Consider the following 25,717-nt stretch of genomic DNA (forward strand, 5'->3'; position numbering starts at 1 on the left):
ATAAAAACATGGCTTGAGGCCCATCAGCTCAAAAAATGCAATGAACTGTAGAGACCTATTGCTCACGCAGCTACGGCCACACTTGTTGTATGGTGCACCCTGCCATAGATCTGTAAGGCCTGCTGGAGGGTTGACTTACCCATGCCATAGGCAGTGTTGGTGGGCATGGCATACAGGTGTGTGTACCATGTCTACTCTTCAGTTTGGTTTGCACCAAAACATGCAGCCTGCAATAGCAGTGTGTGGGCTTTGAGGTGAGGGGTTTTTGAGGGTGGTATAATACTTGCTGCAGCCCTTAGAGGCCTTCCCTGGTCAAACAAACCATCTCCTGGTGGATAGTTCTGTGTTGAGATCAGCTATGGGCTAACCAAGAAGCAAGCCCCAAGAGGACTGCTTCCACTGTGCAGGAATTCGTTATGCCAGCCTTAGACATCTGCAAGGCTTCTGTGTGGGCATCCTGTGACACTCTTTCACAAAGCACTGCGGTGTGGATAGCTAGCTCTGGTGGGAGGGTCACTTCGCTCAATCTTTCCTGTAGGACTTCCTAGTCTGATTCATTCCATAGACACACCATCTGGGGAGGTACTGTTTTGGTAACTGTTCAAAAGCTTCAGAACCTGGATTAAGGAGTCTATCTGTAGTGCAAGTTACTTACCTACCATAACACTTTTTCTGGTTCACTAGTTGCCACTAGACCAAGCATACCCCTTAACTTGGCTACCAACCCTAATATATAATTATCTTCTAGCCCCAAACTGTACAGTCTGTCCAACTGCATTGTTTGCTATGGTAAAGAAAATTAGAAATCCATTTTGCTGTATAAATGGAAATGTGTATATTATTTCCATTGCTTACCATCAATTATCTGTTCAAGATCCACATACACCTATTTAGGATGTACAATCTTATGAATATCTGTAGCTGACATCTAATATACTGTATGCATATATTTTAGTGCTCCAGTAGTCCACTATTTGCATGAGTGATAACCTGATAATTTGCTTGTTCATTACTATTCTTTAAGTAGTAAGGATCATGTTACCCAAGTAATACAGGTTTTGTCTTTGTCGAAATTAGGTTTTATACTCTCTGCGAGGAACATGAACCGACTCTTCTCCTGATAAAGACATCCGCTAAAGAGGTGTGTGTGTGTTTGATAAGGATCAAAGAGGTATTTGGAGCTTTTTTGGGGGGGAAAAATTGTCCTAAAGTTGTTTCTCGTTTAGGTCTGTGGAGCATTCCTGTCGACTGCCTGGGATCAGCGTAAAAAAGCTGGTAACAAGTTGAGTTTCTTTGGTACCGGCGAGTGTTTCGTGTTCAAGGTAAGTGTTTTCATTCTGCTGATTTGAGACTGCATGTGTGTAGAAGAGGACTGAAGAACAGAGAACAAAAATGCTTAACAGTGTTGTGCATGGATTGTGGGAGTTGTTGAAATGAAGACCCCTTATATTCCATAAATCTGGGTTTACTGTGTTTGGGGAAGTGACCTGTTTTTGAATTGAGGCCCTCCTTGTGCATAATGTGTGCAATTTCATTCATGTTTTTAGCATAGAGAAGGCCATGGGAAATCGTCGGCCTCTCCTATTCAGACTGTAGGTACCATGCCAACTAAACTAGTTGTGGACCAGGAACTGCATCTCCACCGTGGAAGAAGCATTTTTTAAGAAAGAATGGGAAAATATTAGTCTGATTAACTGCCTTTGTAGGAGAAATGCACTGATTTAAGGGACCTTTTTCTTCCTGGTACCTAATGAGTTGACTTATCTGGTGCTGGTAGTTAAGGTCCAGGGAGTAGCATCATCCAACCCAGAAAAACACAGTCCTTTAGAGACTACACATTTCACAGGTCCTCCAAAGATGATAGGCTTTTAATAATTGTAAATTTTTCTTTCTGGTTTCTGAGGCTTCAGTCAACCACTACATATGAGATTGTGTTTTTATCCAGTATTAGGGTATCTTTCATAGATTCACATGCCTGAATCATTCCCCGGTACATAAATAAAGTAATGTCCCATTAGACATATAGAGTAATAGGCCAAAGGCCCCACATTAGTAACATATCCATGTCCTTTTGTAAAAAGGACCAAACTCTAGAGAAGAGTCAATCAGCCATCACCTCCCTCTAGAACCCTCCTGGAAGGAGCACCAGTCCCTCAGATTTTCTACCACACGTTATGCTAAGGGAGTCTCCTCTGAGCTCTGCACAGTTTACTTCTCTTCTGGATTTCCAGTGTTCTCTTGTTTCATATCTACATCTTCTGATTGAAGTTATTTGGTTCTTCATGGCTGAGACACCTAAGAAAGGCCTTTTTAGGCCTTGTAGTTCCTGTAGTAAAAAGAGACTTCATGTGGATGATCAGCTTAAAGATTGTCTCAACTCCGGGCCACTCTTCTAAGGACTGCAAGGTATGTTGTACCTTTTCCACTAAAACCCTCAAAGATCTAGAGGGAAGCCTCTTAATTTGGCTGCAGAGGCTTAAAGATAAATACCAACTGGAGTCTTCTGAGGAGAGTGAGGGTTCTTCCATATCCTCCAAAACCTCTCAGAAAAGACCAAGGGTAGCTTCTCCAGGGCCTTCGTTGCAGCCACCTCAGAGGAAGACACATAAAACGTCTTCAAAGGTACATTCAAAGGCTCTACCATCGAAGGTGTCCTCTCAGGAAGTTGTTCACACCTTTAAGAAGCCTTCTTCCACTCCGTCGACGACGACATCGCCGACGGTGGCTTCAGCGACGAAAAGATCTGTGTCTATGGCAGAGGTCTTCAATCTGTATGGCACGACCCCCAGGAGGGCCCTGGAGCCCTGGGAGGGGGGTCGCGCATTTCCAGGCCTCACTTCTGCCTGGAATTTAAAACATGCTCTTTTTTTTTTTTAAACCGGGACGCGTCGTTAAAATGCTACAGCTGAAGTTAATTGTCTCCTGTGCTGTGAAACCAAGAGGCTGGGCTGGGCCTGAAACAATCCTTCTCCAGTATTAGGGGTGTCTTTCATAGATTCACATGCTTGAATATTCCCCGTCGTCGAAGTGGGAGTCCCACGGTAATAAAAATAGCAATAATGCTAATAATATATATATGTAATAACATAATACATAATAAAATAGAGATAATACACAGTGAAAAACCTGTACAAAGATTCCTCCATAGGAATGCATTATAAGAGAAAAACTCATTTGTAACATATCAGTGTCATTATGTTAGTCCAAACTGCAGCCAATCAGGCTCAAGCACCCTCTAGAACCTTCTCCTCAGAAGCTCCTGTCCTCAGATTTTCTACTGCACGTCGTGTGAAGGGAGTCTCCCTGAGCTCTGCTCAGTTTTTTCTTCATACCTACTCTTCTACTCAGTGTTTTCTCAGGATGTCAAGTAAGAAGTCTTTATTTAGACCTTGTTCTTCCTGTGGGAAACTATGTTTATTTGAGAAGGACCCCCACCAAAAGTGTATTTACTGCCTGTATCCAGAACACAAGGTGGCTGACTGTAAGTTCTGTAGAACTTTCCCTCCTAAAACCCTCAGAGACGGGGAGGGTCGTCTTCTTTTATGGCTGAAGCGTGTTCAAGATAAGGACGCAGTTATTTCAGACGCAGAAAGTCTCCAGTCAGTTCCTTCTTCTGTGGCTTCTAAGCGTGGCAGTGTTCAGGAGTTACCATCTCCTTTTCTAAAAAAGAGAAACCTGGCTTTGACTGTGGCTACAGTGCCACCTACTGCTACTGTGACTGCTGTGTCTACGCCCACGAGACCTGGTTCTCAGGCGTCTTTTCCAGCCTCTATAAGTGTGGTTACACTTATGACAGCGCGGTCGTCGACGGGCTCGTCGACAACCATTCCGACGACGAGATTGACTACTGTGGCTTCGTCGACGACTACAGTCACGACGACGACGTCGGCGTCGTCGTCGGCGGCAAAATTCTCGTCGACGGCTATCACGTCTACGAAAACCTCTATCTCTTCGGTCCCGTCGACGATCCCTATTATATCGTCGACGAAAAAGCCACCGTCGACGAAGAAGCCATTGTCTACGGTTCCGTCGACGTCGAAGATCCCGTCGACGGCTAAGCTCCCGTCGACGACGAAGATTCCGTCGACGAAGGCACCGTCGAGGACACAGTCGACGTCGAAGACACCGACGACGTCGAAGACACCGTCGACGACCCAGTCGACGTCGAAGACACCGTCGACGACCCAGTCGACGTCGAATACACCGTCGACGTCGAGAAACACGTCGACCAGCTCGTCGACGACCACATCGTCGACGGTAGTGGCAAAGCCTCCTAGGTCGACGGAAGCATCTAAGGCATCACTGTCTACGGCGCCTGTTTCAAGGTCATCGTCATCTACGGCTGTGTCAACGACAGCTTCAAGTTCTCTGTCCTTCGCCAATATGCCATTAGTGCCCTTGGACACTTCAGTCCCGACTACGAAGTCTTCTATCAGCATTGTAGAGGATTCTTCTCTTCAACTGCAAACACCTACTTCACAGCCACCATCTCCGTTGTTCGTGTCGGACCATGAGACGGAATCCGTTCCGGATGAAACTGTTTATGGTGACGCTCAGAGTCCATCGGATTTGATAATCAAATGTCAGGACACTAGTTCTGAAGAAGATGAAGAAGAACCTGTAGACCAACATGAGGATCAATGCGTGCAAGTTCCTATGGCGGCAATTCCTATGTCGCTGTTTTCCAACCTCCAACATATGTTGGATGATTACAATAGACGATTTCCACCTACCCCCCAGGGTACTCCGGTACATATAACCTCTGACGCAGCACTGTCGTTTCCGCCTCAGCAAACACCTCCTAGGCAATCTGCTTCAGACCATTTGCGTACATCTCTTCCCGCTAATCCACAACCAGATATGGATGATGAGTCGGAGACAGAGAGGGAGGAAGGTGAGGTTAATCAGGATACGGATGATGAACAAGATCCTTATATGGCGGAATTCGATGATTATCGGGTTCAGACACCCTCGCCACAACAGGGCGCTTCAAGTGATTCACCTCCGGTGGACATCGCTAGTTTTCATAAACTAATGGATAAAGCGGCGGATCGCTTTAAATTAACAAGGGTTCAGCGAGATGAAGACTGTTTCCTTTATGATTTTAAGAACCAGCCTTATAAGCAAGTCCATACCATTCCAATTATAGAATTTGTTTGGAAAGAAGGGCAAAAGATCATGCAGGCTCCTAACTCCTTGCCTGCCCAAATACCTAGATTGGAGAAGAAGTATAAGGCCCCAACGGGCTCGCCTGCATGTCTACTATCGCATCCTAAGCCAGACTCCGTAGTGACTCAGGCAGCACAACGTCGGGCGCGCAACCCAACAGCGCCTATCACTTCCCCTCCCGATAGAGAGGGTCGACGATTAGATGCAATTGGTAAGAAGTTCTCGTCCATGGCGTCTACTTCAGCCCGTGCCGCCAATGCTCTAGCTATTCTGGGTCGTTTCGACCGGCAGATGTGGTCAGACATTTCCGTGCTGCTTGCACAGCTTCCGGAGACATCCAAGGCGGAAGCGCTTCAAATCCTTCAGGATGGGCAAAGAGCTTCGGAGGAAATAATTGACTGTGCTGTGGATGTGGCAAATACTGTGTTCCGTATCCTTGCTAGTGCTGCGGCGCTCCGACGCCAGGGATGGTTGAAATCCACGTCGTTCAGGCAAGAGGTCCAGTCAAAAATAATTGACATGCCGTATGATGGAGAATCTTTGTTTGGTTCACATATCGATAACTCATTGGAGGCCATAAAGAAAGATACCGACACGGCTAAGTCTCTTGGGTCTTAACAGTTCAAGAAGCAGCCTTTTCGTGGAGCGCCTGGATGGGGCACCTCGTCCAATTTTTCACGAGGAGGACAATCACAGTACCGCCAGTACAATCAGGGGAACCAACGGTACTCAAATCAGCAATCTTCTCGTCAACAACACTCCAAGTCCTATAGAGGGAAGTCCAACTATAGAGGTTCCAACAACTCCAACAAGCGGCAATGACTTTCCAGTTCAGCAGGAAGTTGGAGGGCGAATCTCTCAGTTTTACTCTCAGTGGTCTCAAATAACATCAGACCAATGGGTTTTGGACATTGTGCGCAAGGGTCACGCCTTGGAGTTCACAGAGATTCCCCCTCATTCTCCGCCTTCGGGTCCGCCACCTCCCCATCTAGAAGAACTGCAACATCAAGTTCTGCTTTTATTAACAAAGGGTGCAGTCAAAGTGGTTCCTATATCTCAGCGAGGGAAAGGTTTCTATTCGAGGTTTTTCCTCATTCTAAAAAAGACGGGGGAGTGGCGTCCCGTTATGGACTTGGGAACTCTCAATCTATTCCTAAAGCAGCAATCCTTCCGCATGTTGACATTGTCGGAAGTCTTGCGACTTCTCTGCAGCGGAGATTTTTTAACGACAATAGATCTGCAAGACGCCTACTTTCATGTACCAATTATCCATCGACATCGGCGATACTTGAGATTCAAAGTGGGTCACGACCACTATCAGTTCAAGGTCCTGCCTTTTGGCCTCCGATCGGCTCCTCGTGTGTTCACGAAGGTTCTGGCCCCAGTCATGGCTTACCTGCGTCTTCAGGGAGTCCAGATATTTCCTTATCTGGACGATTGTCTTCTGAAATCCCAATCTTCACTCCAGTTGGATCACAACACACGTTTGTGCCAAACCCTGTTCAAGTCTCTAGGGTTAACCATCAATGTGGCGAAGTCACACTTCACACCTCTGCGAAACAGGACGTTCCTCTGAGCTGTAATAGACACGGACGTGTCAAAAGCGCTCATTTCCGCCGAACGGCGGCAGAAGATTGTTCATCTGGTCTCCACCATCAGATCAAAAAAGTCAGTTTCAGTGCGAATGTTAAAATCATTTCTGGGGATGGCATCATCTTGTATCGCACTGATCCTAAATTGCAGGTTGCGTACCCGTCCAATACAGGAGGAATTGGATCTGCAATGGCGACAAGTGTCAGGGTCGTTCAACGACCAGGTGACAGTCACACCCTGCATGAAGACCAGTCTGCTCTGGTGGGAGCAACGACCCAATCTGGCCGAAGGGGTTTCTTTCCTTGCCCAGCCTCCGGATCTGACATTGACCACGGATGCGTCCATGGAAGGATGAGGTGCCCATCTCCTGGACCTTGCCATCAAGGGAAAATGGACGGCAATTCAGCGAACCTGGCATATCAACAGGCTGGAGTTGCTGGCAATTTTCCTGGCGCTCAAGGCATTCTTACCCGTGGTGCAAGGGGAATCGGTGCTGGTTCAAACAGACAACACCACCAGCATGCACTACATGAACAAACAGGGCGGCACGAAATCTCAGCCTCTGTCGCGTCTTGCTCAGAGAATTTGGGAATGGGCACTTCGTCACAACATTTCTTTGACGGCAGTCCATCTGCCGGGAGCATCCAACATACTGGCAGATTCCCTGAGAAGGTCTGCGTCATCCACTCACGAATGGGAGTTGCACCAACCAACTCTGGACCTAGTGTTCCGTCGATGGGGTCATCCCAAGATAGACCTCTTTGCATCTCCAGTGAATCGGAAGTGCCAGACTTTCGCCAGTTGGCATCCACATCCAGAATCCAGCGGCAATGCCCTACTCATGGATTGGAGCGGCCTATTTGCTTATGCGTTTCCACCGATTCCATTGGTGCCAAGAACGTTGTGGAAGATGCGCAGGCAACCCTGTTGCTTGATTCTAATCGCCCCATGTTGGCCCAGGCAGGCTTGGTTTTCAGAACTCCTTCTAATGTCATAATGCAAGCCCATTCGTCTACATCCACGTCCGGACCTCCTGACGATGGAAGGCGGACAAATTTGCCATCCAGACCTGTCGACGCTTCAATTGTCGGCATGGAACCTGAATACGTTGAATTTGCCTCTTTAACTATGCCCCAAGAATGTTGAGACATTCTAGCGTCTGCTAGAGCTCCATCAAACATCAAAACATATCAGTTAAAGTGGAAGCGTTTCTGTCATTGGTGCGCTGCATCCAACATTCATCCAATCGATTCCACTCCGGACCAACTTTTACCGTTCTTTCTAAGCCTTGCTCAGTCTGGTCTTTCACATGCCACATTGAGAGTCTTTCTGGCAGCCATTTCACGCTACTGCCATGATGGCTCTACGTCTCTGTTCATCCAGAATCATCCGACAGTTCTTTAAAGGACTTTTCAGGAAGTTTCCTCCATTAAGACGCCCTCCTCCGGCATGGCACCTCAACGTGGTATTATTACAACTTATGAAACCTCCATTTGAGCCGATTCACCGAGCACAAATCAAGTTTCTTACCTGGAAGGTTGCTTTACTGTTGGCTTTGACATCTTCTCGTCGTGTAAGTGATCTACACGCTTTTACCATCAAGCCTCCGTATTTACAGTTTAAGCCCGATGGAGTGTCACTTCGTACCAATCCTTCTTTCCTACCTAAAGTACCTACTGACTTCCATTTGAACGAGCCTGTCTTCTTAAAGACTTTCTTCCCGGATCCTAAATCTCCTGCAGCACAACGACTACATTCTTTAGACATAAAACGTTGTCTAAAATTCTACATTTCCAGAACAGCCCCTTTCCGTAAATCTGATCAGCTATTTGTAGCATATGGACTGCTGCGAAAAGGGCATTCAGTGACTAAACAAACAGTGGCACGATGGCTCTCTTCAGCCATATCATTTTGTCATCAGCAGGCTGGCAGGCCTTTACCGAGTCCAGTTAAGGCACATTCTACAAGAGCGATGGCATCGTCCACTGCGTTGTTTGCTGGGGTGCCTCTACACCAGATTTGTCGAGCAGCGACATGGTCCAGCAGGCACACCTTTACCAGACATTATTGTTTGGAGGCTGTCAACGAAGCGGATACCGCAGTGGGGCAAGCAGTGCTTCGTCAACTTTTTCAATAAGGTGAGCCTCTGATCCCTCCTCCATTTCTTTCTGTGATTGCGATTTGCTTTAAGCTGTATGTTATTGTCTTCAACTTTTGAGGATGTACTTTGCAATCTCAGCTCTAAGGAGGGTACTGCTATCTATTCTATTCAAGCATGTGAATCTATGAAAGACACCCCTAATACTGGAGAAGAACAATTGTTACTTACCTGTAAACAGGTGGTTCTCCAGTATTGGTGTCTTTCATACATTCACATGCGACCCACCCATCCTCCCCTCAGAGGCTCTTTTTCTCCTCAGGCACTCTACTTTACTTTGGTGCTACGAAAATCTGAGGACAGGAGCTTCTGAGGAGAAGGTTCTAGAGGGTGCTTGAGCCTGATTGGCAGCAGTTTGGACTAACATAATGACACTGATATGTTACAAATGAGTTTTTCTCTTATAATGCATTCCTATGGAGGAATCTTTGTAGAGGTTTTTCACTGTGTATTATCTCTATTTTATTATGTATTATGTTATTACATATATATATATTATTAGCATTATTGCTATTTTTATTACCGTGGGACTCCCACTTCGACGACGGGGAATATTCAAGCATGTGAATCTATGAAAGACACCAATACTGGAGAACCACCTGTTTACAGGTAAGTAACAATTGTTCTTCGTGCCAGGGTTCCAATGTGTATTTTGAGGTTTGTAGCAGTCTACCTTATAATGTGCGTAAAACAAGAATAAAATAATGACTTACCCTTTCACAGTGCTTTCTGTCACAGGCTGTGACCTCGTAGTACTAAAAATCCACAAGTCAGTGTTCCCCACTGCACCAACCAAATTTAGGGGCAGATTTACAAGGATCTGACACATCTGCATAGATGCTTCAGTTTCCTTACACCAGTGCCTAATGTCCTTGCACAACCCTTAATGCTCTGTATTTATAATACAGTGCTCCATTGCACAAAGATTAACAGATGCGTCAGAAGTAATGACGCATCTGTTGGCACAAAAGTGACGCATCGCTGAAATTGCTCATAAAAGTGCTCAAAAGCACAAAAGCAATCCTGTCTACATTGGCGCTAGGCAGCAATTTGTGCGTCAACGCAGGGGGAAAGGACAGGAATGCACCATATTTCATAAATAAGATGCATTCCTGCCCTTTCACATTGGCGTAGGCCAGTGCAGCAAGAAGACTTGCGGCGCTGCCCTAGGCCAATTCCTTATAAATGAGGCCTTTTGATTTTAGCCACACCTTTGAACACGCACCCACGCTCACTGATCTTTCATTTGATAAACACTGTTTAATATTATTTCCCCATTGTAAAAATGATTTGCTGTTGGAATTTGGGGCATACATGGTCGTCGTTAGTTGTCAATGATGAGGAGTACCAAGTTCTAGAAATTTTTGCCAGGAGGGGGTCCTTACGCCTAAAATATTTTGACAGTGGGGTCTCGGCATCAAAAAGTTTGTAGACCTCTAGTCTACGGCCTTAGGTGTGACTTAGTCGACGACGACTGTCTCCACATTTGTTGCGGCTCCTTCATTATCCGCGTCGACGACGACGACTCCATCGTCACCGGCCGGTTGGTCTGGGTCGTCGACAATAAAGATAAAGAAGACATCGTCGAAGCAACCGTCGACGCTACGATCGCCGACGACTGGGTCGTCGATGGGCTCGACGACAAAGACTGTCCCGTCGACGTCTACTCCATCGTCGATAACTGCTCTGTCGACGACGACAACACAGTCGACAAAATCTCCATTGTCGACGGCAGCGGTGTCGACGACAGCTCCGTCGACTGTATCTCCTTCGGCAATGAAACCTGTCGACGTCTCCGCGTGGACGACCACACCATCGACGGGTTTGTCGACCACGACTGATTCCAATTTAAAAAGTACATACGTACATCTAAAAATCACGAAGCGTACGTTGACGCCGGCCCTGACTTCTCCAAGTAGGGTCCAACCGCTGCCTCCAGCATGCCTTCTGGAAGAGGAGGATTCTGACGATGGCAGTATGTTTCAAACAGCGACAAGCCCCTCTGAACTTAATGTAAAGTACCAAGATAGTTCAGATGAGGAGATCCAGGATCAGGAGAATCAGACAACTTGGGAAGAATGCCAGCCGCCTCCTCCTCCTATGGTTTGCCTACCAGCATCCTTGGTTTCAGACCTACAGTTCCTCATTACAGACTATAAACAGAGGTTTCCCACATCTCCTAAGTCTCAACCCCCAACGGTGTCTCCACCACCAAGACCACGGCCTCCACCATTGTATCTACACCTTTGCCTGTCGTTTCGCCGCCTCCTCCCTCTTCTGATGATGAGAAGGAATATCCACATGAAGAGGCGGAACTTCATGATTCCCAGTCTACCCATGATGAATGGGACGACTAAGTCATTCCCTGTCCTGCTTCTCTGGTGCCTGCGCAGGCTGACTCACCACCTGAGGACATCGGGGGATTTCATAACCTAGTTGAGAGGGCGGCGCAAAGTTTTCAAATACCCATGACTTCACACCAACAAGATTGCTTCTTGTATGATTTTAAGGAGCCTTCCAAGAAATCGGTCAGATCTATACCCAAGATAGAATACATATGGGGTCAGTGTGTGAAGATTATGCATAACCCTTCCTCGGTGCCCACAGTATTGCCTCGTCTGGATAAAAAATACAGAGCGCCAGATACTGCTCCAGCTTGCTTGATAGGACATCCCAAACCAGACTGTCATAACGCAGGCCGCTCAAAGAAAATCAAAAAATTCTTCTGCCCAGCTAACCGCTCCTCCGGATAAGAAAGGCCGAAAGATTGATAACATCGGAAAGCGTTTTTCTTCAATGTCCGCGTTAACAGTACGGGCATCCAATGCCTTGGCACTGGTAGGACGTTATAACAGACAGTTATGGGCAGACATAGCTCCGTATCTGGCAGCCTTGCACGAAGAAACAAAAGAAGAAGCAAAAAAGATCTTGCTTGAAAGTGAACGCTCGGCATCGGAAATAATAGATTGCGCGATGGATATCGCATCTACTGGGTTTCGACAACTGGCTGGCGTAGCAGTGTTAGGACACCAGGGCTGGTTGAAAGCAACTTCTTTTCGACCTGAAATACAAATAAAAATTTTGGATATGCCCTATGATGGCGAGCTTCTTTACGGGCCGCATATTGATGAAGCTCTCCAAGGTATAAAGAAGGATACAGATACGGCCAGGGCTTTGGGTACCCTACAATTCAAAAATCCATCCTTTCGTGGCTCAAGAGGAAGAGGGCAGTCCTCTTCTAGAGGTGATTACCAGAATCGGTTGTCCTACTCTTCTGGTCAACAATATCGGCCACAGTACCAACAGAGTCAGCAGCAGCAATCGTCCTATACTAAATCCTCCTTTCGTGGCAAGGGTCAACAGAAAGGCGCTGCTCTGTGACAATGACCCTGCACTTCAGCCAGTCTCCATTTCATCTTCGCCTTCAAAAGTTGGAGGAAGAATTTCCCATTTCCTGAAAAATTGGAAACAAATTACAACGGACCGTTGGGTTCTGCATTTGGTTCATTCGGTCATTCACTGGAGTTTACTCAAATTCCTCCCCGAAGCCCTCCCCGACCTATGATTCACAAAAATCTACGTATTTTACTTTATGGAGCTATAAAAAGAGTTCCTCTTTCACAACGGGGTAAAGGAATTTGCTCCCATTTTTTCCTGATACAGAAAAAGGAGAAAAAATGGAGACCAATTTTAGACCTAAGATCCCTCAACAAATTCTTGAAAAAGCAGTTGTTTTGTATGGTGACAATTTAGGAAGTTCTACAACTTCTCAATGCGGAGGACTACATGGTGTCTCTGGATCTTCAGGATGCTTGTTTTCACATCCCAATTCACCGGAATCACAAGAAGTTCTTGAGGTTTGTAGTAGCAGGCAGACACTTCCAGTTCTGTGTCCTACTGTTCGGGCTCAAATCTACACCCCGCTTTTTTACAAAATGCCTATCTCCAGTGGCTGCATATCTCAGGCAACAACACAATCCGGTTTTTCCATATCTGGATGACTGGCTAATCAAGGCACCATCGGTAGAAGGTGCGTCCAGGTCTTCCAACGCTTGTCTACAGCTTTTCGATCGCTTGGGTCTCACACTCAATCGGGACAAGTAGGTCCTCCTGCCTTCCCAGTGTATAAATTTCCTAGGCGCTGCCCTCGACACGACCCAGAGGAAGTCGTTTCCATCACAAGAAAAAAAGGACAAACTTCTTTCATTGGCTATTCTCATAAGTTCCAAGAGGTCTTTAACAGTTTGCCTTTTCAAGTCCCTGCTCGGGATGATGTCATCATGCATTCTACTGGTTCCACACTGTCGACTCCGCATGCGCCCTCTATAAGAGGCGCTCTCAGCTCAATGGGTCCAATGGACAGGTTCATTCGACGATGGACATACGAATGATCCTTCAAATGGTCAAGGCTCTGAGGTGGTGGATTTGCCCTCAGAACCTTTCTCAAGGTTTGCCTTTCTTGCTTCCAGCTTCGCCGTATATCATCACAACAGATGCGTCACAGGAAGGTTGGGGAGCTTTCCTCCAAGAACTGCAGATAAGTGGAACGTGGTCCCCCTTCGAGAAAAAAATTCATATAAATCTCCTCGAACTGCGAGCCGTCTTCCTCGCCCCTCAACTTTCCTACCAAGAATCAGGAATTCTCTAGTGCTTGTGCTTATGAACAATACCACGACGATGCACTATCTAAACAAACAGGGAGGGACTCGCTCGCTAGCACTCTCTCACGAGTCGCAAAAAATCTGGAACTGGTTGATCCTTCACAATATTTCCCTTCGAGCAGAGTACTTCCCAGGAACGGATAACGTTCTGGCCGATTCTCTGAGCAGGCAACAGCAAACGTGTCCGAGCGGGAATTGGATCAGTGGGCTCTCAACCAAATATTCTCACAATGGGGCACTCCTCTTATAGATCTATTTGCTACAAGGCAGAACGCCAAATGCCAACACTTCGCAAGCTGGCATCCCCTGAAGGGATCTCTAGGGAATGCATTTTCGATCGCATGGTGCAACGTCTTTGCATACACTTTTCCACCGTTTCCAATGATTCCGTGATTTCTCAGGAAATTGAAAACGGAGCCTTGCACACTCATTCTGATAGCCCCAGCTTGGCCACAACCGCATTGGTTCACCGAGCTTCACTTTTTCTCCCTGGAACCACCGATCCGGTTGAAACAGTTTCCTTCTCTCCTCACAATGAACCACCAGCAAGTCCAGCATCCGGATCTGGCATCTCTCAGGTTATCCGCTTGTCTCCTGAGTTCAAGGAATTTCAGAATCTAGACATTTCGCCAGATTGTAGAGCTGTTCTGGCTCGGGCTCGAGCAGACAGTATTAGGAAGACATACTCTTTAAAGTGGAAAAGGTTCTGCATTTGGTGCAAGTCACAGAAAATACACCCTTTTTCTTCTTCTCCAGTACAAATATTGCCTTAACTTCTCCATTTGGTGAACTCAGGCCTTGCTCACGCTTCCATCAGGGTTCACTTGGCGGCAATATCCCATTACAGAATTTCTCCTGCTGGCCCTTCCATCTGGTCTAACAGGTTGATCAATCAGTTTCTTAAAGGCCTGTTCAGGACTTTTCCTCCTGTGAAGACTTTACCTCCCGTTTGACAACTCAAAACAATTCTTGCTCAGCTCATGAAACATCCCTTTGAGCCGATACATAGAGCTGATCTTAAGTATCTCTCTTGGAAAACGGCACTCCTTCTCGCCTTTACCTCAACGAGACGAGTAAGTGAGCTCCAGGTTTTTTCAATTCAAGGCCCTTTACTTCAATTCAAGCAAGACAGGGTGATATTACGAACAAATCCAACGTTTGTGCCGAAGGTCCCGTCGGACTTCCATCTCAACCAGCCTGTAGTCTTACGTTCTTTCTTTCCAAATCCTCGCACTATGGCAGAGAGAACTCTGCATTCTCTGGATCTTAAACGCTGCCTAAAGTTTTATATTGAGAAGACAAAGACCTTCCGCAAATGCAACCAAGTCTTTGTGGCTTACAGTCGGCCTAGAAAAGGTCTTCCACTCACGAAACAAAGTATCTCTCGCTGGATCTCTGCAGCTATTACATTCTGTCACCAGCAAGCGGGGTAACCCCTTCAATCTAAAGTCTGGGCCCATTCCACCAGAGCGATGTCTACATCCATGGCGCTCTTCGCAGGTGTGCCTATCATAGACATTTGCAGAGCGGAAACTTGTAATATGCCGCATACATTCACCATTACATGTAATGGGGTAAACCTGTAACCCTCAGAACCTGGGTGGGTAATAGACAAAATAATAATGGTTCTGTCGGAACGAAATACACACTGTTTTAGTATTTCAATGTTTCCTTTTGCAATTCTCGTTCCTAACCAGGATATCAAGACGGGTGTACTAATACATTCACAAGAAAACACACTGACCATAAAGAAAAATGTAAGCAAATTTTTACTCAAATACTTTCACATGTGAAGACAAATTATTTCAATCACTGTCCCTAATGAATACTTAAAACATATATGGCACAACGACTTTGTGCTAAAGCATAATACACACTAAAAACAACAAGTAAAATGTGTTACTTCATATACTTTTTGGAATCAACATATATATATATATATATATATATATATATATATATATATATATATATATATATATATATATATATATATATATATATATATATATATATATATATATACAATAATCCTGTAGGTGTATCAATTCAGTCTTTGATCCTACAAGGTTTTGAATAGTTTGTTCACGCCAAAAGCGAGGATTGCGTCAACGTTTCGACCCTGGGGGGCAATGCAGTGTTTTCACGCATCAAGGGCGGGTCTTCATCAGGACTGTATATATATGTGGGACAGCCTCTTACAGACCTAGCTACTCATGGAGTCCTGGTCTCTTTCTGAATCGTACCGGCGGTCCGTCTTAATCAGGCCGGCTAGATGTCCGATGAACCTCTGTAATGTTTTAGTTTATACAGATGCTGGAAAAGTTGCTCCTTTGTATTTTTAACACTCCTGGGTTGCGTCCTTCACCTTCCATTCGTGGCATACATTCACCAAGCATTACTGCTTGGATACAGAACTCATGAAGGATGCTGCAGTGGGGCAAGCAGTACTTCGTCATCTATTTTGATAGAGGTGAGCCTTCTTTTCATCCCACCATCCTTTCTTGTATCAGCACATTTCTCTATTGTATTTCATAATGGTATCTTTGATTACAGGTTGATTCTTTCTATGTGTCACTTTGATATACCCTATTATTATCTGGTGAATTTGTATATGCTGTGCCATCCGAAATGTGCTCATCATTGCTTACTACTCTGATTCAGGCATGTGAATCTATGAAAGATACCCTAATACTGGATAAGAAATGCGTTACTCACCTGTAACTGCAGTTATCCAGTATTGGCATCTTTCATAGATTCACATGCTTCCCTTCCACCTCCCCTGGAAGGGCTCATCTAATTCTCTCAGTAATACGCCTGCTTAGCACGGTGCTTACGAAAATCTGAGGGACAGGTGCTCCTTTCAGGAGGGTTCTAGAGGGAGGTGATAGCTGATTGGCTCTTCTCTAGAGTTTGGTCCTTTTTACAAAAAGACATGGATATGTTACTAATGTGGGGCCTTTGGCCTATTACTCTATATGTCTAATGGGACATTACTTTATTATGTACCGGGGACTCCCATCCCGATGACGGGGAGTGATTCAGGCATGTGAATCTATGAAAGATACCAATACTGGATAACTGCAGTTACAGGGAGGTAACGCATTTCTTCTGACCTGACTGTGATGGCTTTGAGACTTTGGAAAAAGGTGGTGTGTACTTCTTCTTCCCTGGATTTATTTCGGTTTTCACCTCCATCTACACCTGTGACAGTGTGTAGTTTCATGAATAATTGAGTCTACCTTTTCCTGTGTTCACCTTCCATGTTTACGGCCATTGAAATTCCTTCCTATCCCCAGTGTTTGGCTCTAACTTTGTTTCATAGTTGAAAGATTTAAGACAGAAAGAATATTTTACAAAGAGAAGCTAAGTACTTAGTTTTCAGCACTAGGCCAAATATCTTCCTCACCCTTTGGGTGTTACTGGTAAAAGTGCATTTACCTGGAGGCATTGGCTGCTACATACTCCACCCAATCAGCCATCCAGACACAGACAGTAGCTATTCGTGAGTATGTGATTGCAGCACCTCCACTCCATGATGCTTGAGGTAGCTGGACAGCAACCATTTCGTGATCGTGGCCTACCTCACTTAACTTTGACGAGGATTGTTGTCTCAGGCACATTGTGCTCCATGAAATGTATTTGAGACCAGAATATATTGAGCACCTCGTCTGGCAATGCAAGATCCATTTGAACCTGTGAGTGGCTGTGTCAGTGTGCTCTCTTATCGCCTGGTACTTTCTTGGATTTCCTTGAGCGTCAAGCTATGGTCAAAAGAAATCACCCTATATTTTCTTTTTTTGACTCGTACTGGCAGTTGACCTCAAAGATTAATTTCCTTTTTCTGTCACATGTGACTGGATCCTGAGAACTTTACAAACCTTTGATTCCTGGAAGAAAGTCTCGCCTATTTTAATCTTTATTTTCTCATGATATCTTAAGAACACACGCTTCTGTGTAATATGTTTCCAGCTTTTTGAGACTGTTTTCTATTAAAAATGACATTTTGCCCCTGCTATAGGAGGAAGAAATCTGCTACAGACCCTCATAATGTCTGTGTGGGGGGACTTTCCTCTTTCCTTCTTCTCAAGCTTCCAAAGAGGGTAGATTGTGACAGATTGCGAAAAGAAAGCTTAAAGACACAGAAGGCACTTATGTCAGAGTCCGACTTAGTCATGCAATACCAGGAAAAGAAGGAATCTGGGATACCCCAAATAGACTGCTCTAGTTCTTCTAGCAAACCCCACGGAGGGTGATACAATGACACAAATGGTGAGAAAAATTAATAGAAACATCACCACCCTCTCTCACCACCGGCTAACTAGTTCGCAGTTGGTAACTTTGGTGTCGCAATCAAGTCCATTGGCACTGACATGCGTGCCCTCCTTAGTGTCTATATATTCTGCCAATGTTAGTATTGTTATGTTTTTAGAAACAATAAAAATGCTGTTTAAAAAAATGCTTGCTGTCCTTAGTATCGATGTTGAGACAAGACTATAGACACTATTCCTCAAGATGCACTATGGCGCAACTTATGTCAAGGCATTCAAGACAACCAATAGCGCCCTGCTCATCATCGATGCAGTCCACAGGTTCCAAGTCGCTGCAACACTCATCGACTAAGCCGGCAGCTTGAAGGCCTCTCTCCAGTCACAAGGAACATAGACTTTGAGAATCTTGACGTTTATCCCAACTGCAAAAAAGAAATTAAGACTGTCTCCAAGCATTTAACCACCTTGACTCCCTCCAGGACTACCTAGGCTTATGATCCCTGCTGAAGATTCCCTGCAGGATCTTACGGAATCCCTCAATCTGCTAAAAAAACTTCAGGAATCTCTACTTACTCTGGTGGTAGGTTTTCTTGAGCTAGCAGAAAAATGTTTGACGGTGTGTTGGACCTGCGATGGGCAAGCCCAGCACAAAGGGGGTAGCTTGGCTCAAGTGTCAAGGCAAGTGAAGACTGTCGTGTTAAGCCGGCTTTGACCCAATAATATCTCCTTGAACAACCACCAAAAAGAAGGACACCACACCACTGTTGTAGAAAAATACGATTCCTTTATGTAAAAATTCTCTGTCGTGAATGGGGATCAATTAGGAAAGCACACACACATTTCTTTTGGCCGCAATTTGCTGGGTTTTGATTTCGGGTTGAATACAGTAGATATCTCAGGAATTAATATCATCAATAAATAGAATAAATATCAGGAATAAATATCATCAATAAATGGAATAAATATCAGGAATAAATATCATCAATAAATAGAATAAATATCACTTTTTGTTCAACAGAATAAATACTGGTTCATTTAAATAAACAACCACATGTTCATTCTGGTATCGCTGCCACCAATTAAATATTTCAGGAACTTTAACTTGCAATACGTTACAGGATGGAAAGATTACTCTTACAGTTTATGATGACTTCACTGCTAATGAATACAGGCTTCTCTGGGCACAAAAGAGTGTTGGGACTCTTTAAGAATCACTCAGGGGATGAGTGCGTAGATCTACAAAGCAAGGAAACACAGTGAGCACGTCATTTATACTCGGCTGCCACCGGGTTGAGCTCTCTGTTTGCCGGTGGGGTCTAAGTGCGCCTAGGGGCTTTGCTACCGCTCAGGCGGCACCAGTTCAAAGTCTTTAGACTGACGACCGGGGCTGCCGAAGAGGTCACACAATCTTCGCGCTCAGTCAAGTAAATGCCGGTTCACAGTTCCATTATATCACCGCTTCCCACCTGAAGAAACGGGCCCACCTCACATCGGCTGCAATCGAAAAGCGATTCAGTCGGGTTCAGCACTTCTCTCGCCAGCGACGGGTTCTCAGGGGCTCCACGAACCTCCCTCCGACTTCCTCAAACAGGGATGGTTCCCGCCCACAGCTACAGCCACCGATTCACTGGGGAGGGGCATCCTCGGCACCATTGCCGCTATCCTCAGTAGAGAATCAGGCTGAGAAACTCAATGAATGGTTACGCCTGGCCAGCGATAAAGCTGCCCCCCTGAAAACAATCAAAACAATGCGCCCCCACGATGCTCAACGCTGGTATACGGACCAACTTAAAGCAGACAAACTCGCCCTGCGGCAAACAGAGCGCCGTTGGCGTCGCCACTACGACCCTCAACTTAAACTCATATACATTGAGTCCTTAAAATCTTATAAAAAATCTATTCTGGAAGCCAAGTCAGCTTACTTCTCACAAAAAATTCTGAATTCGAATAATAAAACAAAAGATATCTTTTCAATTGTAAATGAGCTCTCCCTTCCAGATCGAGTCACTCCCCAACCTCAGCCGTCACAAGCTCTATGCGATTCACTTAATTCTTATTTCATAGAAAAAATAATAACCATAAAACATAACATCCCAAACCCCTGCATCTCCTACGCCTCCTCCTCTGCCTCCCCCCAACACTAGCACCTTGACTAAATTCCCACCGATCTCTCTACAAGAATTCTCATCACTTCTTCACAAAGTGAGTTCGGGATCCCCCAATGACTGCTGCCCCCCGCAGGTCCTCAAAGGAGCCTTTCTTGCTTGCCCGGGCCCCCCGCTAGCATTACTCAACAACTCTCTTGCTACCGGAGTGGTCCCATCTTCTTTCAAGCAAGCTGCCGTTTTACCAATTCTGAAGAAACCTAATGCAGACCCTACCATACTCCGCAATTATAGACCTATTTCCCTCCTCCCCTACTTAGGCAAGATTCTGGAAACTTATGTGACCCGCTGTCTGAGCTCCTTCATAGAACAATCATCGTTTCTAGACCCTCAACAAGCTGGATTTAGACCCCTCCATTCCACCGAGGCGGTCATAGTGGCAGTCATGGACATCCTCAGGAAAGGAGCTGACAAGAACATCGCTCAAGCCCTTGTCCTATTGGATCTCTCGGCGGCATTCGACACGGTCGATCACACCATCTTGATCGACCGTGTCTCCAACGCCGGTATCCAAGGAGTGGCCCTTGACTGGCTTAAATCCTTCCTCCACCAGCGCTCACAGTCCGTCCACCTTTCCACCTTCTCTGCGCATTTATTCTCCCCTTCACTGTGGTGTCCCACAAGGCTCGGCACTATCCCCTCTTCTTTTTAATTTATATCTCCAACCACTGCTAGCCACTCTCCGCAACTTCCCGGTCACAATTTACAACTACGCTGATGATCTGCAGTTAATTTTCCCTATCGATTCCCTCCCTTCTTCTTGCACCAATTTCCAGTCCACTATGCTAACCATAGCTGAGTGGATGTACCACTGCCACTTAAAGTTAAACCCCACCAAGACTGAGCTCGTCTTGGTGGGTGGCCCCAATCACCCATGGAACGCCTCCTTTTGGCCTACATCTCTGGGGACGGCACCAATTCCCGTGAGCTCTGTCAAAAGCCTGGGGGTGACCATCTCCCAAGATCTTTCTATGAGACCCCACATCAACGCGGTAACTTCTGCTTGCTTTTTCCATCTCAGGCAAATTCGCAAGATCAGTAGGTTTCTGAACAAAGAAGCCCTGACTCAAGTAGTCATTGCTCTCATCACCTCCAGGCTTGACTACGCCAACATCTTGTACGCAGGAATTCCCGCATGTCACCTTCATCGACTTCAGTTGGTGCAGAACCAAGCTGCCCGCTTGATTTTCTGCCAGCCCAGACACCAGCACGTCACCCCCCTACTCCGCAGTCTGCATTGGCTCCCTGTCTCAAAACGGTGCATTTTCAAACTGGCATGTACCACCTTTAAGTCCCTAGAGGACGCAGCCCCTAAGTTCATTTCATCAGCCTTATCCCGTCATATTCCTGCCAGAGCTCTACGCTCAGCATCTTTGAATCTTCTCGAGGTCCCCAGATTTAAAAGAAAAAGGCATGGAGGCCTGAGCTTCTCTGTTCTGGCTCCCGCTACTTGGAACTCCCTACCCCTCTCTCTCCGTCTCTGTCCTAAGTACGATAGCTTCCGTACTCTCCTAAAAACTCTGCTCTTTCAAGCAGCATATGATTAATTCCCCCTTCCTGGATCACCGCTATCTTTATCAAGAGCGCCAAGAAACCGATGGTGATAGTGCGCTGTATAAATATTTTTAATAGAATAATAATAATAGAATAGGAGGGGCAGAGACAGTAGTCCCGCCCAACGAAGGCCGGCCTTTCCCCGCCCCGGCGCACCACCTCACCTCAGTCTGCGCAGGAAGCACTCTACGACGGTGGAGCTCAGAGACGTCCGAGCTCCTCGCTGGAGGCGTCTGTCGCACAAGGGGCACAGAAGACGCTCGCGGTCGCGGCGAACTTGCTCTCGCCTCGCGACCCGAGTCGGTCGTAATTCACCACCCGGGGGGGGGGGCGGGGAAGGCATTTGAAAAACGGCCACAGTCTTTTGGGGGAGACGAGGCACTCGCTGGGCAGGCGCTGTAGGCGCGAGGTCACCGCACACACGGCTGACTGGAACGCCAGTCAGGATCCACGCCAGTGACTCTTGCTTGCTCTACTGCCCGCGCTACCAGCTGCCTCAGGGGTCAACAGGGCAGGTGTCAATCTGGTGTCAAGTCTGGAATCTCCTTCTTCACCTAGATCTGGAACATCATTATCCTATCTAGTCTTCTGGTCATCTACAATGGCCGCCAGGGACTGGACCTTATATAGTCAGTGCCCTGAGGTGCTGGCTCGTGCCAGTAGGTTCTAGAGCCTTCTTTGGGCTAGGCCAATGACATGGCACTTCTGGGGTATTTGGGTCCCTAACAGCCACCATACTGGGGTTCTAGAGCAGCCATTTTGTGTACCTGAGGGAAATAAGGTAATTCCGGTCAGGAATGCGTGCCAAATAAAAGGGCGCCAAAACCTTGAAAGGTCAAGGTTCATGGAGGCTCCAAGGGGAGTCACTCACATGAGGGAAATGGATGGCCACCATTTTGAGGACATTCATATAGGTTACCATTCCCAGTCTATAATGTCACAGGTTTCACCAGGTGTCTTGTAAATAGGTGCCAAAAACCTTGTGAACAACTGGGCGTCAAGGAACATCCAGCCCCATGAAACAGCACACAAAAGGTCCTGGTAGACAAAGAAAAGCGTCAAATTTTGGGAGGTACAGGGGAACAAAAGAAATCATAGTGGTGAGGGGACTTTCAGAAGCAGACGGGTCTAACACAGTGCCATTGGTAAAATCAACTAATCCTAGATTAATAAAAAATTCCAAGCGTTCTCTGCAAGATTCATAGAGGTTACCCTAGGCCTGACTCCATCCTGGTATTATCTGTCATAGTAGGTATAAACCTGCTTCAGCTCGTAAAATGGTTGCTTCTCAACTTCAGAAAAGTAAGATAATTGAGATAGCTTGGATAGAAAATATGTAGCCCAGCAGGCACACAACTAAGCTGCTGGCACTGCACTTCTTGGTCGGTATGGTCATGAAATATGAGATTGCCTGAAATAAACTATAAAGCACCTACAGATTATTAAAGGAGAGGTCTTAGAGGAAATGGTAATTGATTAAAATGTGCTCTCAAAACAGACGATTAGCAATGCTGTGGTGGCAGACAAGCTTTCAGCGTCAGGCTGTTGCAATGGAGTTGCCTGCCAGGTTCCTAACGGCTGAGACTGACCCTTAGTCGAACATTTTCAACCTACCCATCTCTGTCACATCTCAGTCTGGCAGCATACAAAAGAGAAGATAGACAGAAGGAAAACTTAAGCTAAAACACTGAAGGTGGCAGTGTTGGAGCCTGGGATGTCAGGTCAACTAGGGTAGCCCGGCCTAGGGCAAGACATGCAATTCTAGAGGCACAAGTGTGAAGGTTGCAAACCACCCAGCAGTAAATCCACGCAATAACACATAAAAAGGACGCTACACCAATGTTGGAAAAATACGTGCTTGTTTATAAAAATAATATACTCTGCTTCATACCTCTGGAAATCATATCTCAGTACATACAGATGTCATAAAAAGAATTAGTAATAGCACTTTCAGAAGTATCAACTTATCACATTAATCAGTATTAACAGTACATCTCATTAAACTCTATAATTGATTAAACTTTGCTATTATGACTTCCTATGACTTTCATCACAAACATTACTTTAGAAGAGGCAGTGTCAGCACTTTACATTTAGTCAGATATGAAATAACCATTTCATTGTCAACCATACAATTCCCCTTCTTGGCTTGTCACCTTCCCATCAAAGATCAGTAGTTTCCTTGAAGAAGAGCCTGTACTCCTCTAGCAAAGAGGACACCTTTCCTTTCTCCTCACTACTGACAACTGAAAATGTGACTATTCCAATTAGAGCAACGTTTCATATAGACCTTCCAGGGATTTCCCAAGGGCGCTTCACACTCTGGAATGGACTCTTTATTCCCCTACTTGTTAACTCTCGCTCCCCTGCCCTCGCGTTAATCTCCTTACTTGTGGTTGTAGTCTTGAAATGCCAGAGAGTGGGGGTAACCGCTTGACAGGATAAAGGAGCCAAGCGCTGGCGAGGCTCACCAGCCTCCAGGGCACCTCAGCTCCCCTCTCCCGCTCGAGCCAGCTCCTCCGGTGGTGCTCGAGCGGGGAAAAGAGATCTTTGCAATGCTTACAGCAGGCTGCCGGGCTCCTCAGCTCCCCCCTCCCGCTCGCGCCGGCTCTTCCGTGAGGCGCTTGAGCGGGGGAGAGATGATTCAACAACGTTTCCTAGCCGCTGCTGGGCTCCGGCGCTTCCCTGACTGGTCCCGCCTCCACCTTCCTGACGGAGAGCGGCGCGACCGGGCATGCGCGGGAGTGCAGCGGCTCAGGACGGAGTCTGCCCGGCTCACGGGGACTGCCTCCTCCGGTCCCGCCCCCACGCGCCAGCAAACATGCTCCTTCGGCAGGGCCAGCACTCGCTCAAACCCAGGAAAGAGGAAGGGCACTTCTCCTCACAATTCTACCGCCGCAGTCACCGGATGCAGGACAACGTCGGTGATCTGATACAGGCGGCCAGTGCACTCTGTGGTGCCCCGCTAAGGACACGTTTCCAGCCCCACCACAGTCACCTCAATTCCTCCTTGGCAAGGCTGCCCCAGGTAACAGGTAAAAAGGGGGAATAAACTTGAGTTATATTGCGAGTGACTCCTCTCCTGCTCACAGACCCTTTTAGTTGACAAGAGAAGTATCTTAGGGTCACTTCCCTCAGGTTCCGCCCTAAGCCTCCGTTCCTACTGGGTAAGGAGGGGGTTAGGCTTCCCTCAGAAATAGTCTCCCTCAAGTCTCTTTACTGGGCAGAGGACTGCGCTCCACAGTGCTGTAGTCTCCTTCTCCTGTACACCTCCCTATTCTTCCAGGCTAGGGATTAGTCAGGCGCCCAGGGTCTCCCTTAACCATACACAGCGGGGACAAGACAAGGATCCCAAAGGAGGAGTAGAGAAGTGGATTAATTAGGCTGCTTCCCAGTCCAGGAGGTCAACCCTTTCACTAGCCTCCCCCCACCTTCCAAGATAGCCTGTCCTCCAGCTGACTCCCTCTGGCCAGACAAAATGGCTGCCCAGCATTCTGCCTTTTATAGGCTGACCCTCAAGAGTCCAGAAGGGACCAGAAGGTTCTGGAATGCCCTATACTAGTCTATGGGCAAGTTCTGGGTTTGGCAGTTAGGGCAGTTGGTAGCCACCATTTTGTGACTCCAACAACTTCTGTCAGAACAGGCCTCTAGGCCTGAGGTGAAAAACTGTGAGGGGGAGAAAAAGAACACCTATCCCCTTGACCAACACCTAGAAAAGCTAGTGGACACAAAAATTATTAAGGGTATGAGTGGCAAAAAGGGGACAAAATAAATAATAATTTGGAGGGACTACGCAAAAAAACCAGACAGGTCTAACACGCGTCCTCCCCAGCTGAAAGTGGGGAGAACTACCCAACCCCTTGGGAGTCCTCATCACTAAGGCGGAAATACCTGGAGAGACCGTCTGCATTGGCGTGGTCCACTCCAGGCCGATGTTCCACCCGGAAGTCCATTCCCTGTAGGGAGATGGACCACCTCAACAGCTTGGGATTTTCCCCCTTCATTTGCATCAGCCAACGAAGGGGGCCGGTGGTCAGTCTGAACCAGGAAGTGCGAGCCAAAGAGGTATGGCCGCAGCTTCTTCAGAGCTCACACCACCGCAAAAGCTTCCCTCTCAATTGCACTCCACTTCTGTTCCCGGGGAAG

The 25,717-nt window shown here is 46.6% G+C and overlaps 1 protein-coding gene across 2 annotated transcripts in view; it reads left to right on the forward strand.

The window, feature by feature from the left end:
- TBC1D24 (TBC1 domain family member 24) overlaps positions 1-25,717 on the forward strand; it is a 548,615-nt gene that overhangs the window by 344,306 nt on the left and 178,592 nt on the right. For both annotated transcript variants that reach the window (XM_086941292.1, XM_086941293.1), the window contains 2 exons: positions 1,078-1,141; positions 1,227-1,322. In XM_086941292.1, the coding sequence (XP_086797418.1) occupies positions 1,078-1,141; positions 1,227-1,322 (160 nt within the window). The remainder of the gene's footprint in view (positions 1-1,077; positions 1,142-1,226; positions 1,323-25,717) is intronic.

This window comes from Lissotriton vulgaris, chromosome 10 (assembly GCF_964263255.1).
Source record: "Lissotriton vulgaris chromosome 10, aLisVul1.2, whole genome shotgun sequence".
NCBI classification, from domain to species: domain Eukaryota; kingdom Metazoa; phylum Chordata; class Amphibia; order Caudata; family Salamandridae; genus Lissotriton; species Lissotriton vulgaris.